Source organism: Cinclus cinclus, chromosome 16, assembly GCF_963662255.1.
Source record: "Cinclus cinclus chromosome 16, bCinCin1.1, whole genome shotgun sequence".
Classification (NCBI taxonomy): domain Eukaryota; kingdom Metazoa; phylum Chordata; class Aves; order Passeriformes; family Cinclidae; genus Cinclus; species Cinclus cinclus.
The window spans coordinates 1,494,459-1,508,205 of NC_085061.1; the positions used below are offsets into that span (position 1 = coordinate 1,494,459).

The 13,747-nt window shown below is 47.4% G+C and overlaps 2 protein-coding genes across 4 annotated transcripts in view; one reads left to right on the top strand and one right to left on the bottom strand.

Annotated features, from left to right (window-relative positions):
- Positions 1 to 1,389, bottom strand: part of CIAO3 (cytosolic iron-sulfur assembly component 3) — an 11,494-nt gene extending 10,105 nt beyond the window's left edge. For all 3 annotated transcript variants that reach the window (XM_062503257.1, XM_062503256.1, XM_062503255.1), the window contains exon 1: positions 1,294 to 1,389. In XM_062503257.1, the coding sequence (XP_062359241.1) occupies positions 1,294 to 1,359 (66 nt within the window). In that variant the 5' untranslated portion in view covers positions 1,360 to 1,389. The remainder of the gene's footprint in view (positions 1 to 1,293) is intronic.
- The window catches only part of MSLN (mesothelin), a 27,646-nt gene continuing 15,256 nt past the window's right edge, over positions 1,358 to 13,747 (top strand). Inside the window, exons 1-7 of the mRNA XM_062503859.1 lie at positions 1,358 to 1,525; positions 2,230 to 2,246; positions 6,267 to 6,534; positions 7,222 to 7,295; positions 10,418 to 10,493; positions 11,401 to 11,562; positions 12,437 to 12,633. Of these exons, the coding sequence (XP_062359843.1) occupies positions 1,358 to 1,525; positions 2,230 to 2,246; positions 6,267 to 6,534; positions 7,222 to 7,295; positions 10,418 to 10,493; positions 11,401 to 11,562; positions 12,437 to 12,633 (962 nt within the window). The remainder of the gene's footprint in view (positions 1,526 to 2,229; positions 2,247 to 6,266; positions 6,535 to 7,221; positions 7,296 to 10,417; positions 10,494 to 11,400; positions 11,563 to 12,436; positions 12,634 to 13,747) is intronic.

Genomic DNA, 13,747 nt, shown 5'->3' on the forward strand with positions numbered 1-13,747 from the left:
ATAAATAGAGGGGGTTAAATAAAAATAAATAGGGGGGTTAAAAAAATAAATAGAGGGGGTGAAATAAAAACAATAAATAGAGGGGATTAAATAAAAAATAAATAGAGGGAATTAAATAAAAAATAAATGGGGGAATTAAATAAAAAATAAATGGGGGAATTAAATTAAAAATAGAGGGGGTTAAATAAAAAATAAATAGAGGGGGTTTAAATAAATATAAATAGATGGGGTAAAATGAAAAATACGTATATGGGGATAAAATAAAAATAAATAGAGGGGGCAATAAAATAGTAATAGAGGGAGTTTAAATAAAAAAAAAATAAATAGACGGGGTTCAAATAAAAAATAAAGAAGTGATCTGGAACTGCTCCCTGCAGATCCCAGGCCGAGGATGGATTTTGGGACAACTCTGCTCTGCTGTCCCTCGGGCCACAAACCCCGAGGCATTTCCTGACTTTTATCTGCTTCTCCTTGTCCGAGCACCCCGTGACTCCTTGTCCTGCTTCTCCTTTGAGAAGTTTGAGTTTTCCTCTGGAACGAATCCATCTTTGCAGGATTCGGAGCCTCGCAGCAACGACTCAAAACACAAAAGCAGAGCTCGTTATTGACCTGAAGAATTAATTCCCTTAGAAACCCCAGACGGAGAATTATCGGGGTTTGCCCTTTCCCTTCCCACCGACCTCATCTATCTCATCTCATCTCATCTCATCTCATCTCATCTCATCTCATCTCATCTCATCTCATCTCACCTCACCTCATCTCATCTCGCTTTTCCTGCCGTGCTTCTCAGTAAATACATCCAGCATGAATATTTTGAATTTTTGCAGTGCCTGAAGCCTCAGATCCCTCCTGAACGCTGCGGGTTCCATCCCACCCACGGAAATCTGTGCAGGCTTCAACTTTTCCTGCGGAGGCTCCAGCTGAACATGGCACATCCCGGCGGGGCTGGGCACGACCCGAAAGATGCTGCGGGAGTTTGGGCTGTCCCCACAGTGTCCCCACAGTGTCCCCACAGCGCCCCAGAGCCTTGTTCTGCTCGAAATGGAAGTGCCAGCGCCCAATGTTCACGTTTATCCCTTTTTCCATCCCCGAGAGCGGCGGGAGGAGTTCTGAGGGGAGGTGGGCCCGCTCCCCGAGACGTGACAGCGACGGGGCAAAGAGTGAGGGCGGCATCCTCCTGCTCCTCCCCTCAGGGCCGTGTCCGCGACCTCCCCGCGGCTCCCAGGGCAGGGGCAGCCTCGTGATCCGCTGTCCCGGGAGTCCCCAGCCCTGTCACCCCCGGCGTGGTCCCACCTGAGAGGGAGCGATGAAATCGTCGAGCTCCGTGAGCTGCAGCACCCCGCTGAACCGCGCCGCCATGGCCGCCGCAAAGCGAGCGGCCGCGCGTCGTAAAACGGGACCGCCACACCGCCGCAAAGCGCCGCGCCGCGTCGTAAAACGGGACCGCCACACCGCCGTAAAGCGAGCGGCCGCGCGTCGTAAAACGGGACCGCCACACCGCCGCAAAGCGAACGTCAGCACTGTCGTAAAGCGTCCGCCGCGCCGCCGCAATTCTAATTTCACATTTTTTATTTTTTTCTCTGTCGATTTCAACTTTTTGGAATAAACTAATACTGTATAAGGCCTTTTTGGCGTTCTAAGAGAATGTAAAGGTGTCAGCGCTAGAAAAATTTGAAAAAAATCATAAAAATAAGAATCAGTTTACATAAGAATCTTTTATTAAAAGAATAAGTTCACACAACTATAAACAATACGGGCTTATATAAACAATAAGGCTATCCCACAAAAATCCGTAGAAAAAAATATACAAACTGTCGAAATATAAAAATATATAAAATGCAAACGAAAATAGAATACTAGAATATAAATATATAAACTATCTAAAAATAAAAAAGCTTATACAATATCCACATAAAACATATACACTAACCATTTACCAACCAATAAATTAAGTTTAAATAAATTGCTAACCAATTAAACACAATGCCTTCTAATATTCCTGCAAGTAGAAATTCAGCTATTCTGCACCAAAAAAAAAAATTAAAAAAAGAAACAACTAATACCTCATTTAACTCATTTATCTAAGACAAGGTTACAGCAGCACTGCTGGGCACATTGCTGCTCTCCAGAGAGGCTGCTGGGTCACCAAACCTCAGCACAAAGACGTCAGAAACAAAAAATCCCTTTTTCCTTTTTCACCTTTCCTGTTTTAGCTTGTTTGAATTGCAGGGCTTGGAGAATTACCTGTAGGTGGTTCTTGACTTGTGCAATGCAAACATTGCAGAGGGGAGAGGGAAGGGAAATCTCTTGTGTAAACCTGCAGGAAGGTACAGTGGGATGGCCGGGGTTTGGTGCCAGCCACAAAGGGATATTTGATGGTGTCTGATGGTGTCTGATGGTGTTTGATGGTGTTTGATGGTGTTTGATGGTATTTGATGGTGTCTGATGGTGTTTGATGGTGTTTGATGGTGTTTGATGGTATTTGATGGTGTCTGATGGTGTTTGATGGTGTTTGATGGTGTTTGATGGTATTTGATGGTATTTGATGGTGTCTGATGGTGTTTGATGGTGTCTGATGGTGTTTGATGGTGTTTGATGGTGTTTGATGGTGTCTGATGGTATTTGATGGTGTTTGATGGTGTTTGATGGTGTCTGATGGTATTTGATGGTGTTTGATGGTGTTTGATGGTGTCTGATGGTATTTGATGGTGTTTGATGGTGTTTGATGGTGTCTGATGGTGTCTGATGGTGTTTGTTTGATGGTGTCTGATGGTGTTTGATGGTGTTTGATGGTGTCTGATGGTGTCTGATGGTGTTTGATGGTGTTTGATGGTGTCTGATGGTATTTGATGGTGTTTGATGGTGTTTGATGGTGTCTGATGGTATTTGATGGTGTTTGATGGTGTTTGATGGTGTCTGATGGTATTTGATGGTGTTTGATGGTGTTTGATGGTGTCTGATGGTGTCTGATGGTGTTTGTTTGATGGTGTCTGATGTGTTTGATGGTGTTTGATGGTGTTTGATGGTGTCTGATGGTATTTGATGGTGTTTGATGGTGTTTGATGGTGTCTGATGGTGTTTGATGGTGTCTGATGGTGTTTGATGGTATTTGATGGTGTTTGATGGTATTTGATGCTATTTGATGGTGTCTGATGGTGTTTGATGATGTTTAATGGTGTTTGATGGTGTTTGGTGGTATCTGATGGTGTTTGTGATGTCTCCATTGTCCCTGTGACACAAGAGGGGCTGAGGGAGGGGTTTGCTCTCGGGTCCCACACCAGGAGATAAATCAGAAATTGGTTTAGAGAGTTTGGAGAGTTTGGGGTTTTGCTCTGGAGTTCCCAGAGCAGGAGATAAATCAGGATTTGGTTTACAGAGGTTGGAATTCTGTGCTGGAGTTCCCAGAGCAGGAGATAAATCAGGATTTGGTTTACAGAGGTTGGAATTCTGTGCTGGAGTTCCCAGAGCAGGAGATAAATCAGGATTTGGTTTACAGAGGTTGGAATTCTGTGCTGGAGTTCCCAGAGCAGGAGATAAATCAGGATTTGGTTTAGAGAGGTTGGAATTCTGTGCTGGAGTTCCCAGAGCAGGAGATAGATAAATCAGGATTTGGTTTACAGAGGTTGGAATTCTGTGCTGGAGTTCCCAGAGCAGGAGATAAATCAGGATTTGGTTTACAGAGGTTGGAGTGCTGGTTTTGCTCTTCAGGTCCCAGAGCAGGAGATTAACCAGGATTTGGTTTAGAGGGGTTGGAGAAATTGTGGTTTTACTCTGCAGTTCCCACACCAGGAGATAAACCAGAACTGGGTTTGGGAGTTTGTGTTTTTGTTCTGCAGCTCCCGGAGCAGGGGATAAACCAGGATTTGCTTTAGAGGGGTTGGTAGGGAAAGATCTCCGGCAGCCCTGGCTTCCCTCTCCCTCTGTGCTGTTTCCAGTCCCCCTCAGGTCTCGTCCCCTGGCACAGACACCTGAGGCTGGAATCCCAGAACCACTGAGCTTTCAAAAAACTTCTTTAAACACCCAACCCTTCCCCCAGCGCTGCAAAGCCACCACTAAAACCCCATCCCAAACCCGGCTTCAAAGATCCCTGCAGGGCTGTGACTCCACCTGTGCCAGGTCTGAACACCCCTCTGGTGAGGAAATCTTGATTCATCTCCAAATTAAACTTCCCCTGGTACAACTGCAGGGCATTTCCTGCTGTGCTGTCCCTGGTTCCCTGGCACAGGAAAACACAAACCCTCAGTGTCACCCCCCGTGACCCCTCTGGCATTTTTGGGTGTGGGCTCAGCATCACCTTGGAGCCAAAATTGTGGTTTGTGTTGGTTTTTTTTTTTTTTTTCCCCCTATAGTGGAGGCTTGAGCAAACAGAGTGACACAAACTCCTTGGTGAAGCAAATATTGTCGTGTTTATCCAAATTTCTGTGCTGGTGACATTGAGGGAGTGGCTGTGTCACCCCCGAGGTCACAGAGCTGCTCCCCCAGGTCTGTGCCAGGAGCAGAATCCTGGGATTTGCAAGGAAAGGAGAGCTGGGAACATCCCAGTTCTCCAAAGGGCTTCAGGAGGAAAAAAAAAAAAAAACAGGATGAGTTTTCCCAAAAAACACTGAAGAAGTTTTATTGTGTTTTATACTTATTATTACATTTAACAATTTTAAATTCTAAAATTTTGCTGTGTGAAATGACACACTTTTATTTAAATTACACGCCGGTGATTTCAATTTTATTACTTTCCTTCAATTTAAGAAAAAAAAATAATTCAAAAAATTAAATTCAATTAATTTAAATATAAAATTTAATTAGCCTTTTTCAAGTCAATTTAAAAAAAAAATCAATATAAAAAAAAATAATTTAAAACTCCCAAACTTCAAATTTTCAACACCAGCTGCTGCTGATTTTTCTGGGTTTGGGAGGTTTGGGATGGGTGTTGGTGAGGGTCCCTCTGGTTCTGGGGATCCTCTGAGTCAGTGTTGGTGACTCAGGGCCTGAGGTGTGTTCAGAAAAGTGGGGGTGTGGTGACAATGACACAAATTATTGATGGTCAGGAATGGACAAGCCTAGGCCTGGCCTGGAACTGGCTTTTACAAAACCTTGTCAGGGAAAAAAAAAAAAAAAAAATAAAAAAACAAACAAAAAAAAAACCAATAAAGTGACCAAACAACGATTTTTAAAAAATTTTTTATTGTTTTTCCCCCCAATCTGAGCGTGTCAAATTCCCCCGAATCCAAAGGAATTGAGCCCCCAGTCTGACATCTGGAATCATGGAATTGTGGAATATCCTGGGTGGGAAGGGGTCAGAGGGGTCATGGATCCCCCAAAAAAATCCCGAACTGGAGCTCCTGGAGCTCAGCTGTGCCCAATTCCCTTGGGATCTGTTCCATGCCCAGCACCCTCTGGGGAAGAACCTTTGCTGCATCCCAAAAATCCGGAGAGATTCCAGGGATTTCTGAGGGGAAAAAAAAAAAAAAAAAAAAAAAAAAAAAAAAAAAAAAAAAAAAAAAAAAAAAAGGAAGGGAAAACGGGAGGAAAAAAAATCTGGGGGAAATCTGACTTAAAACAGCCAAAAAACCCAAAAATTGAACTAAAAATAGCCCCAAAATCTGCACGAAAACGCCCAAAATCTGCCAAAAATTCCAAGGATCTCTGGGAAAAAAACTTTCCATGGCCTGACTGGCTGCCAGAAGAACTTCCACGCATTTCCCTTCAGGAATTCCCAGCTGGAAGTGTCTGGGATAGGCAGAGATTTTCAGGAAATCCCAACCATTTCAAACCCCTGACACAAAATTCCCCTGGTGCCAAATATTCCCTGAGTGCCTGGAGGGAGCAGCTCCATCCTGGTGAGAGAAATGATGGAATTTGTGTTTATAAACAAGCTTTGGGTCAATAAAACCAGCACTGGGAGATAAGAGAAACAATGGGATGGGTTCCACTGATTGGTGAATGGAATAAAAATAAATAAAAATAAATATATATCTATTTGTTTTTACAAACAAACGAAGGTTTGCTGATAAATGAAACTGGGCACTGAAAGATGAAAGAAGCAATGGGGGAAATCAGTAATTCTATAAAATTCAAAATGAAAAGGGAGGGTCAGAGGGGAATCTCAGCTATCAGGAGCTCTGGGAAGTCTGCACCTCTCAAGTACCTCAGCCCATGGGGAAAGAGAGAGGGAAATTGGGATAAAAGGGGAGGCTGCACCCTCCAGAAATTCCAGAGACCCCAGGGGAACGCCCCACGGCCTCTCCCTTTATTCTTCTGCCTCCTCTTAGGACGGAAACCTCTGCTGTTCGCCGATTAATTTTCCTGAGAGCGGCAGCATCGATTGAATTTTACCTGCGCGGGGAGGGCAGGAACCGCCCAGGTGCTGGGCTCTCGGCGCTGCAGCCGCGTCTGTGCTCCCAAGGAGCCCAGGTGTGCCCGGAACCCCGCTCCATCCCGCGGGGATGCAGCTGCAGGTGCCACAGCCACACCCCCCCCGGCTCCCTGAAAAGGAGCCTGCGGGGCCCAGAGCCTGCCCAGCAGCACCTGCAGGACCAGGTGAGTGGTACGGGAGAGAGAGTGGGGACAGGAGAGAGGGGACAGGTGAGAGAGAGAGTGGGGACAGGTGAGAGAGTGACCCAGGTGAGAGGTACAGGAGAGTGGGGACAGGTGAGTGAGAGAGTGGGGACTGGAGTGAGAGTGGGGACAGGTGAGAGTGGGGCACAGATGAGTGGCACGAGAGAGTGGGGACAGGTGAGAGAGTGACCCAGGTGAGAGTACGGCACAGATGAGTGGCACAGGAGAGTGGGGACAGGTGAGTGAGGGAGTGGGCACAGGTGAGGGAGTGGGCACAGGTGAGTGGGTGACTCAGGTAAGAGTGGGGACAAATGAGAGAGTGGGGCACAGGTGAGTGGCACAGGAGAGTGGGGACAGGTGAGTGAGAGTGGCCCAGGTCCCCTCTTGTCCCTCAGCCACCAGACCTGGCTCAGGGTGTGGCCAGCAATGAGCTACCTTCATTAAATCTAATATCTCCACCTGCTTTTCTGGCACTTCAGGGTTGTTTTTTTTTCTTTTTTTTTTTTTTTTCCTGTGCTTTGGGGCTCGTGTTGGGGTTTGTGAAAGGTTTTGCCGTATCCAGATTTCAAAGTGATTTTTAACTTTCCTCCTCTGGCTTTGGGGATGGCGTTAATTTATTCCTGTTTGGTTTCTCCTGGCTGAGCTAAGGTGGTTCCTGTGGTTTTCCAGCAATGTCTCCTCTGCTCCCAGCGCTGGGATTCCTCCTCCTCCTCCTGCTGGGTGAGTGTGCCTGTGGAGGGACTGTGAGTCTGTCCCAGGAGGGTTTTCCATCCATTCCAACGTTTCCAAGGGACATTGTGCTGCCACACCACTGACTGTGACTTTGGTGGTTTCTCTAACCCCCCCAGCCTTTGGTTGTCCTGTTTGTTGTTGGATCTGTGAGGGAAATATTCTAGTTTTGGTGGGAAGGTCCCTCTGGGATTGATTCTCCTCCTGTCCGCTCCTTGTTCCTCTTGCTGGACTATCCAGGTGCCCCTGGGAAAGCACGGAAAGAATAATCATTAATCTGATTAACTCCATATTCATTGAGTAATAAATCCCAGGATGGTTTGGGTTGGGAGCGACCTTAAATCTCATCCCTGCCACAGGCAGGGACACCTTCCACTATCCCAGGTTCCTCCAGCCTGGCCTGGGACACTTCCAGGGATGGGACATCCTCTGGGAAATCCATTCCAGACTCCCCCCACCCTCCGAGGCAATAATTCCTTCCCAATATCCCACCCAGCCCTGCCCTCTGGCAGTTGGGATCCATTCCTCCTCCTCCTCCTGTCCCTCCACCCCCTCAAAGTCCCTCTCCTGCACCTCGTGAGGGGAAGGTTCTGTTAATTGGTGACACTTCTCCATTAAATCATTAAAAATCAGGAATGAAGAAAGGTGTTGTGCTAACAAAGTTCTCATCCAAGCTGCTCCTGTCCCTCCAGGAACATTTGGGATCTTCACCTCTCCCTGCTCTCACTGCACTGCTCCTGTCCCTCCCTTTGGGACATTTGGGATCTCCACCTTTCCCTTTTTTCTGTGCATGAAGGATGCTGAGCTCAGGGGTTCTCCCTCCTGCCGGCTCCATCCCGAGGCTGCTGCCCCTGGGCTCCCACCTTTGCCTTTCCCACCTTCCCAGTTTCCCCCTGGGATCTGCTGGGAGCTGCCATCAGGATCCCTCTGGAAGTTGGGAAATGATGGATGGATTGGTGTGCAGAGCTGCCAGGAAGGAACAGTTTGATTTTTAAATTTTTTTTTTCCTGTAAATCCCTGCCAGGCTCTGGGACAGAACTGGGCTGAGGGCTGAATTCATCCCAGCCCAGGCTCCAGTTCCCACGTGGGGACACTGGAAGGAACAAGAAGCTAAAAAACCAAACCAAAACAGCACATGGAAGGATAACCCTGGTGATTCCTGGGTTGATCCTGCCTGTGCAGCAGGAAAACCCCAAAGAGGAGCAGCCCCCAGTGTGGTTGCTGCCCTTCCCCTGCTGTCCCTGTTTTGGGACAGACCCTGCTGTCGCTTGGTGTAAACCCAGGGTCCCAAACCAGCTCTGAAAGCTGCAGGGAGCTGAGGGAGGGATCGAATTTTGGGCTGGGCTTGCTCTACAACCACAGCACCTTGTCTTGCAGGGTGGGGGCAGGGAGCTGCTGCTGGGACAGAGCTGGTAAGGCTCTTTTACATTATTTTTAATATTTTGTTTTGTGCTTAAAAAAATTAAATTTGTGTGTTTAAAACCTTCCAGTGTGCTTTGGGTTGGAGGGATCTTAAAGATAAGCCAGTTCCAACTCCCCTTCCTCTGGAATCACACTCAAACCGTGCCCAAATCCCCAGGAGAAAAAAATTCCCTCCTCATGCCTGAGGGATGGGGTAAGCTGGCTCTTGAGCTACAGAGCCAGTAACGTGTCCTGGAGTTCTGGGTTTGGGATTTGGGTGTGTTCAGGTCCCCGTCCCAACCCAAAGAGCTGCAGCTCCCACCTGTGCGTCTGCAGTGATCACAAAGTGTCACAACTGCGTTTTGACACCATGTCTCTTCTCTTCTCTTCCTCCTGGTGCAGTGCTCCAGCGCCCCTGCCAATGGTGAGTTTCTTCCCAAACATCGGCACAACTCAGAGAGGGCTCCGCGTGCCGATTCCTCTCCCAATTCCTTATCTTTGTCTCTTTGTTTTGTTTTGGGGGTCAGAATCTGCCGTGTGTGCCTCAGTGCAGAGGTAGGTGAGCCACCCCCAGGGGCTGTGGCAGCATTTCCTTGGGGTGATTCTGGTTTCTTGGGGTAACAAGATCCCTCTGAACCCACATTTCGTGACTTTCCCCCCCCGCCCCCCCCCGAAAAGCCCCGGGGTTGCCTTTGGGCAGGGAGGGCTGCGGGTTGCGCTTGTTCAAACAGCGAAAGCGCTTTCTGCTGGGGCTTTGTGTCCGGGCAGGACAAAGAAAGGCAGGGCCAGCTCCCGGGGAGGCAGCCAAGAGCCTTGGCACCGGCTCTGAGCTCTTCTTGGCTCTGAGCGGGGCTCAAAGAGCCGCAGAGCTTCCCTGGCTCCCGATCCACGGCCGAGGGAGGGCGGGGAGCTCCGCACCCGGGGCTGTTCCCTGCGCCCTGCCCGGGGGGACGAGCAGGAGCCAAAATTGCTCGGGGGGGGACTCCGGTGCCTTGGGGTTCTTTGTCCAGCTGTGCCGCGGGCTGGGTTTGCAGCTGGGCTGCTCTTGGGGGGGGGGGGGGGGCAGTTCACAGCTGGATCTGTCCCCAGAACTCCTGCTCCCATGTCCCCACCCAGTTCTGTCCCAGTGCCCCCCAGTCAGTGCTGCCCTCACCCAGTTCTGTCCCAGTGCCCCCCAGTCAGTGCTGCCCTCACCCAGTTCTGTCCCAGTGCCCCCCAGTCAGTGCTGCCCTCACCCAGCTCTGCCCCAGTGCCTCACCAGTCAGTGCTGCCCTCTCCCAGTTTCCCCCCATTCCCAGCCCATCCTCTCCCAGTTTCCCCCCATTCCCAGCCCATCCTCTCCCAGTTTCCCCCCATTCCCAGCCCATCCTCTCCCAGTTTCCCCCCATTCCCAGCCCATCCTCTCCCAGTTTCCCCCCATTCCCAGCCCATCCTCTCCCAGTTTCCCCCCTTTCCCAGCCCATCCTCTCCCAGTTTCCCCCCTTTCCCAGCCCATCCTCTCCCAGTTTCCCCCCTTTCCCAGCCCATCCTCTCCCAGTTTTCCCATTCCCAGCCCATCCTCTCCCAGTTTTCCCATTCCCAGCCCATCCTCTCCCAGTTTTCCCATTCCCAGCCCATCCTCTCCCAGTTTCCCCCCATTCCCAGCCCATCCTCTCCCAGTTTTCCCAGTTTCCCCCATTCCCAGCCCATCCTCTCCCAGTTTCCCCATTCCCAGTGCTGTCCCTGTTCTCCCCAGTGCCAGCCAGGAGCAGTTCCTGGAGGTGGCCCAAGGCCAGTGCAACGTCACCTTTGGCCAACTCGCCTGTGCCCAGGTGAGGACAATCCCCTGGGATTTATTTTCCTTTAGGAATTCTTTAATTTCTGCTTTTAATTTTCACCCGGTGGTGCTGTGGGAGGAGCAGCCCAAGCTTTTTCTGGGTTTTCATGGGGCCCTCCACCCTCCAGGGGACACCACAGACCCCTTTGGGAAGAGGGGATTTCCTTCTGCAAACCTCTCCATTGAGAAAGAAGGTGGGACAAAGGGACTTTCTAAATCAAATTGGCTTCACAGCATTAAAATGAGTCTCGTTGGGAGGGTCACCCTGGGCCGTGGGGCAAAACCCGCAGTTACTGTGGGGCAAAACCCCCAATTCAAAGGGGTAAAATGCAAATAAAATGGATCAAAGCACAGCTAAAAGGGGTAAAAGCACAATTAGAAGTGGTTGCAGTGTGGAAAACGCCACCTGGGCTATTCCAGGTGTACTTTCTTCCCTGCTTTTGTCATCATCTCTTAAGTTGCTGCCAGTAATTGCAATTAAATTGGAAGCAGTTTGTGTTTTTCAGTAAACAGTTCTAACAAAAGGATGGCATTTCTGCAAATATTTGTCAGTGGGGTTGTGGGATTTTTTTTTTGTTGTTGTTGTTGTATTTGTTTTTGGTTTTTTTTTTCTTGGTTTTATCTTTGTCTTCTACCGTTTGTAAGCTGTTTCCCTGAAAAAGAATTGTTTGGGAATTAAAGAGTTCCCCATGGAGGTTTCTAGTTAGATCAAATTTTTTTTGGCAAAATTTTGGCAATTTTTTTTTTTGGTTTCTTTTTCATGATAAATCTTTTCAAACCTGTGCTAGAGTTTTACCCCCCTCAAGGGAAAAATCCCTTCCCAAATGCCCTGAGGGTGATTTTCTCTCTAAATATGACCCATCCATAATAAACTTTATTTGAATTTCCCTTCTCTTTTCCAGGGAATTTGGTTCCAGGACCTTCCGGATGATTTCCTCATATCCTTGTACTCCTGCCTGGCCTCTAAACCCCCCAGAGCTGTGGATCCAGAATATTCCATCCTGTTCTTTTCCAAATATGATACCAGGAAGCTTTTGGCCTCCCTGACCATGTTCAGCCAGCAGGTGAATATTCCCTCAAATCCAGGGGGTTCCCTCGAATCCAGGGGATTCCCTCGACTGGAATTCCCTCGAATCCAGGGGATTCCCTCGACTGGAATTCCCTCAAATCCAGGGGATTCCCTCGACTGGAATTCCCTCAAATCCAGGGGATTTTTTTTCCCTCTCAAGAAAAGCCTTTATTTCAAATTTCTCTTTCATTTTTTTTTTTTTTTTTAACCTTATTTCATACAGGGGATACAAAACAACTGAGATGATATAATAGGGAGGGAGAGAGGGAGAGAAAATGGAGAGGGAGAGAGGGAGAGAAAATGGAGAGGGAGAGAGGGAGAGAAAATGGAGAGGGGGAGAGGGAGAGAAAATGGAGAGGGGGAGAGGGAGAGAAAATGGAGAGGGGGAGAGGGAGAGAAAATGGAGAGGGGGAGAGGGAGAGAAAATGGAGAGGGGGAGAGGGAGAGAAAATGGAGAGGGGGAGAGGGAGAGAGGGAGAGAAAATGGAGAGGGGGAGAGGGAGAGAAAATGGAGAGGGGGAGAGGGAGAGAAAATGGAGAGGGGGAGAGGGAGAGAAAATGGAGAGGGGGAGAGGGAGAGAGAAAATAGGGAGGGGGAGAGGGAGAGAGAAAATAGGGAGGGGGAGAGGGAGAGAGAAAATAGGGAGGGAGAGGGAGAGAGAGAGAGAAAATAGGGAGGGAGAGAAAGAGAGAAAATAGAGCTATAGAATTTTTTTTTTACAAAACAACAGATATATATATATATATGTGTGTGTGTATTTTTTTTATTTTTTCCCCCCTAGCATTCAGATTTACTGGGATTTTTTTTGTCGCCGTCTGCTTCGAATTGCCTGGAACTCACAGTTTTCCTTGTCCTCTCCCGCTCCCAGCTCTCCCTCTCGCCCCTTTCCCTGGAGTGGAGCGGGATTTTCACGAACGGATTATGGCAGAGGATGCTCCGAGTTCCTGCAACCGAGACCCCCCCGCTGCTGCTCCGGTGGCTCCGAGAGGGATTTGAACCCTTCCCTCTGGAAGTTTTCAGCTGCCTCCGTGCCAAGGATGCGTCCTGTGAGGAATTCCAGCTGCTGTGAGTGTGGGATGTCCCCTCTGTGTCACCAGAGCCACATCTGGGGAGTGGGGGGGGGGGGGGGAATAAAAAAAAAAAAATCAAAACAAAAATGGCATTGAGAGAACAGAAGGGGAAGGAAGGTGGTGGGGATTTTTATGGCTCGGTGGGGGTTTTTGTTGTTGGTTTTTTTTTTTTTTTTCATTTTGGTTTTGGGTTGATTTGGTGGGGTTTTGGTTTATTTTTTGGTTGGTCTTGGTGGTTTTTTTTTTTATTTTGGTGGGTGGGTTTTGAGGTATTTTGTGGGGTTTTTTTGTGGTTTTTTATTTTTGTTTTGGTGGGTTTTTTATGGTTTTGTTGGGGCTTTTTTTATGTTTTTGATGTGGCTTTTTTATGTTTTTGGCAGGGCTTTTTTTTTATGTTTTTTGGTGGGGCTTTTTTTTATGTTTTTTGGTGGGGCTTTTTTTTTATGTTTTTTGGTGGGGCTTTTTTTTATGTTTTTTGGTGGGGCTTTTTTTTATGTTTTTTGGTGGGGCTTTTTTTTATGTTTTTTGGCGGGGCTTTTTTATTTTTGTGGGTGGGTTTTTGGGGTATTTTGTGGGGTTTTTTGTGGTTTTTTTGGTGTTTTTTTTTCTTGTTTTGTTGGATTTTTTAGTGGTTTTGTGGGGGTTTTTTGTTGAGTGTTTTGTTTGGGTGGTTTTTCTTTTTTTTTTGTCTGTTTTTTGTTTGGGTGGGTTTTTTTGGGGTGTTCTTTTTTGTTTGACTGGTTTTTTGTTTTGGTGGGTTTTTTTTTTTTGTTTGGATGTCTTTTTTTTGTTTGGGTATGTTTTTTTTTGTTTGGGTGTTTTTTGGTGTTTTTTTTTTTTTGTTTGGGTGGTTTTTTTTCTTCATTTAGGTGTTGTTTATATTTGCTTTTTTTTTGACGGGGTGGGTTTTTTTTGACTGTGTATTTTGTTTGTTTCGGCAGTTTTTTGTGGTTTTTGTTTGTTTGGGGTGTTTTTTGCTTGTTTGTGTGTGTCTTTTTATTCATTTTGTTATTTCATTTTGTTTTTTCTTTTGATTTTTTTTTTTTTTTTTTTTTTTTTTTTTTGTGAGATCCCAACCCCGACTTCAGCAATATTTGAGGTGTTTTCCT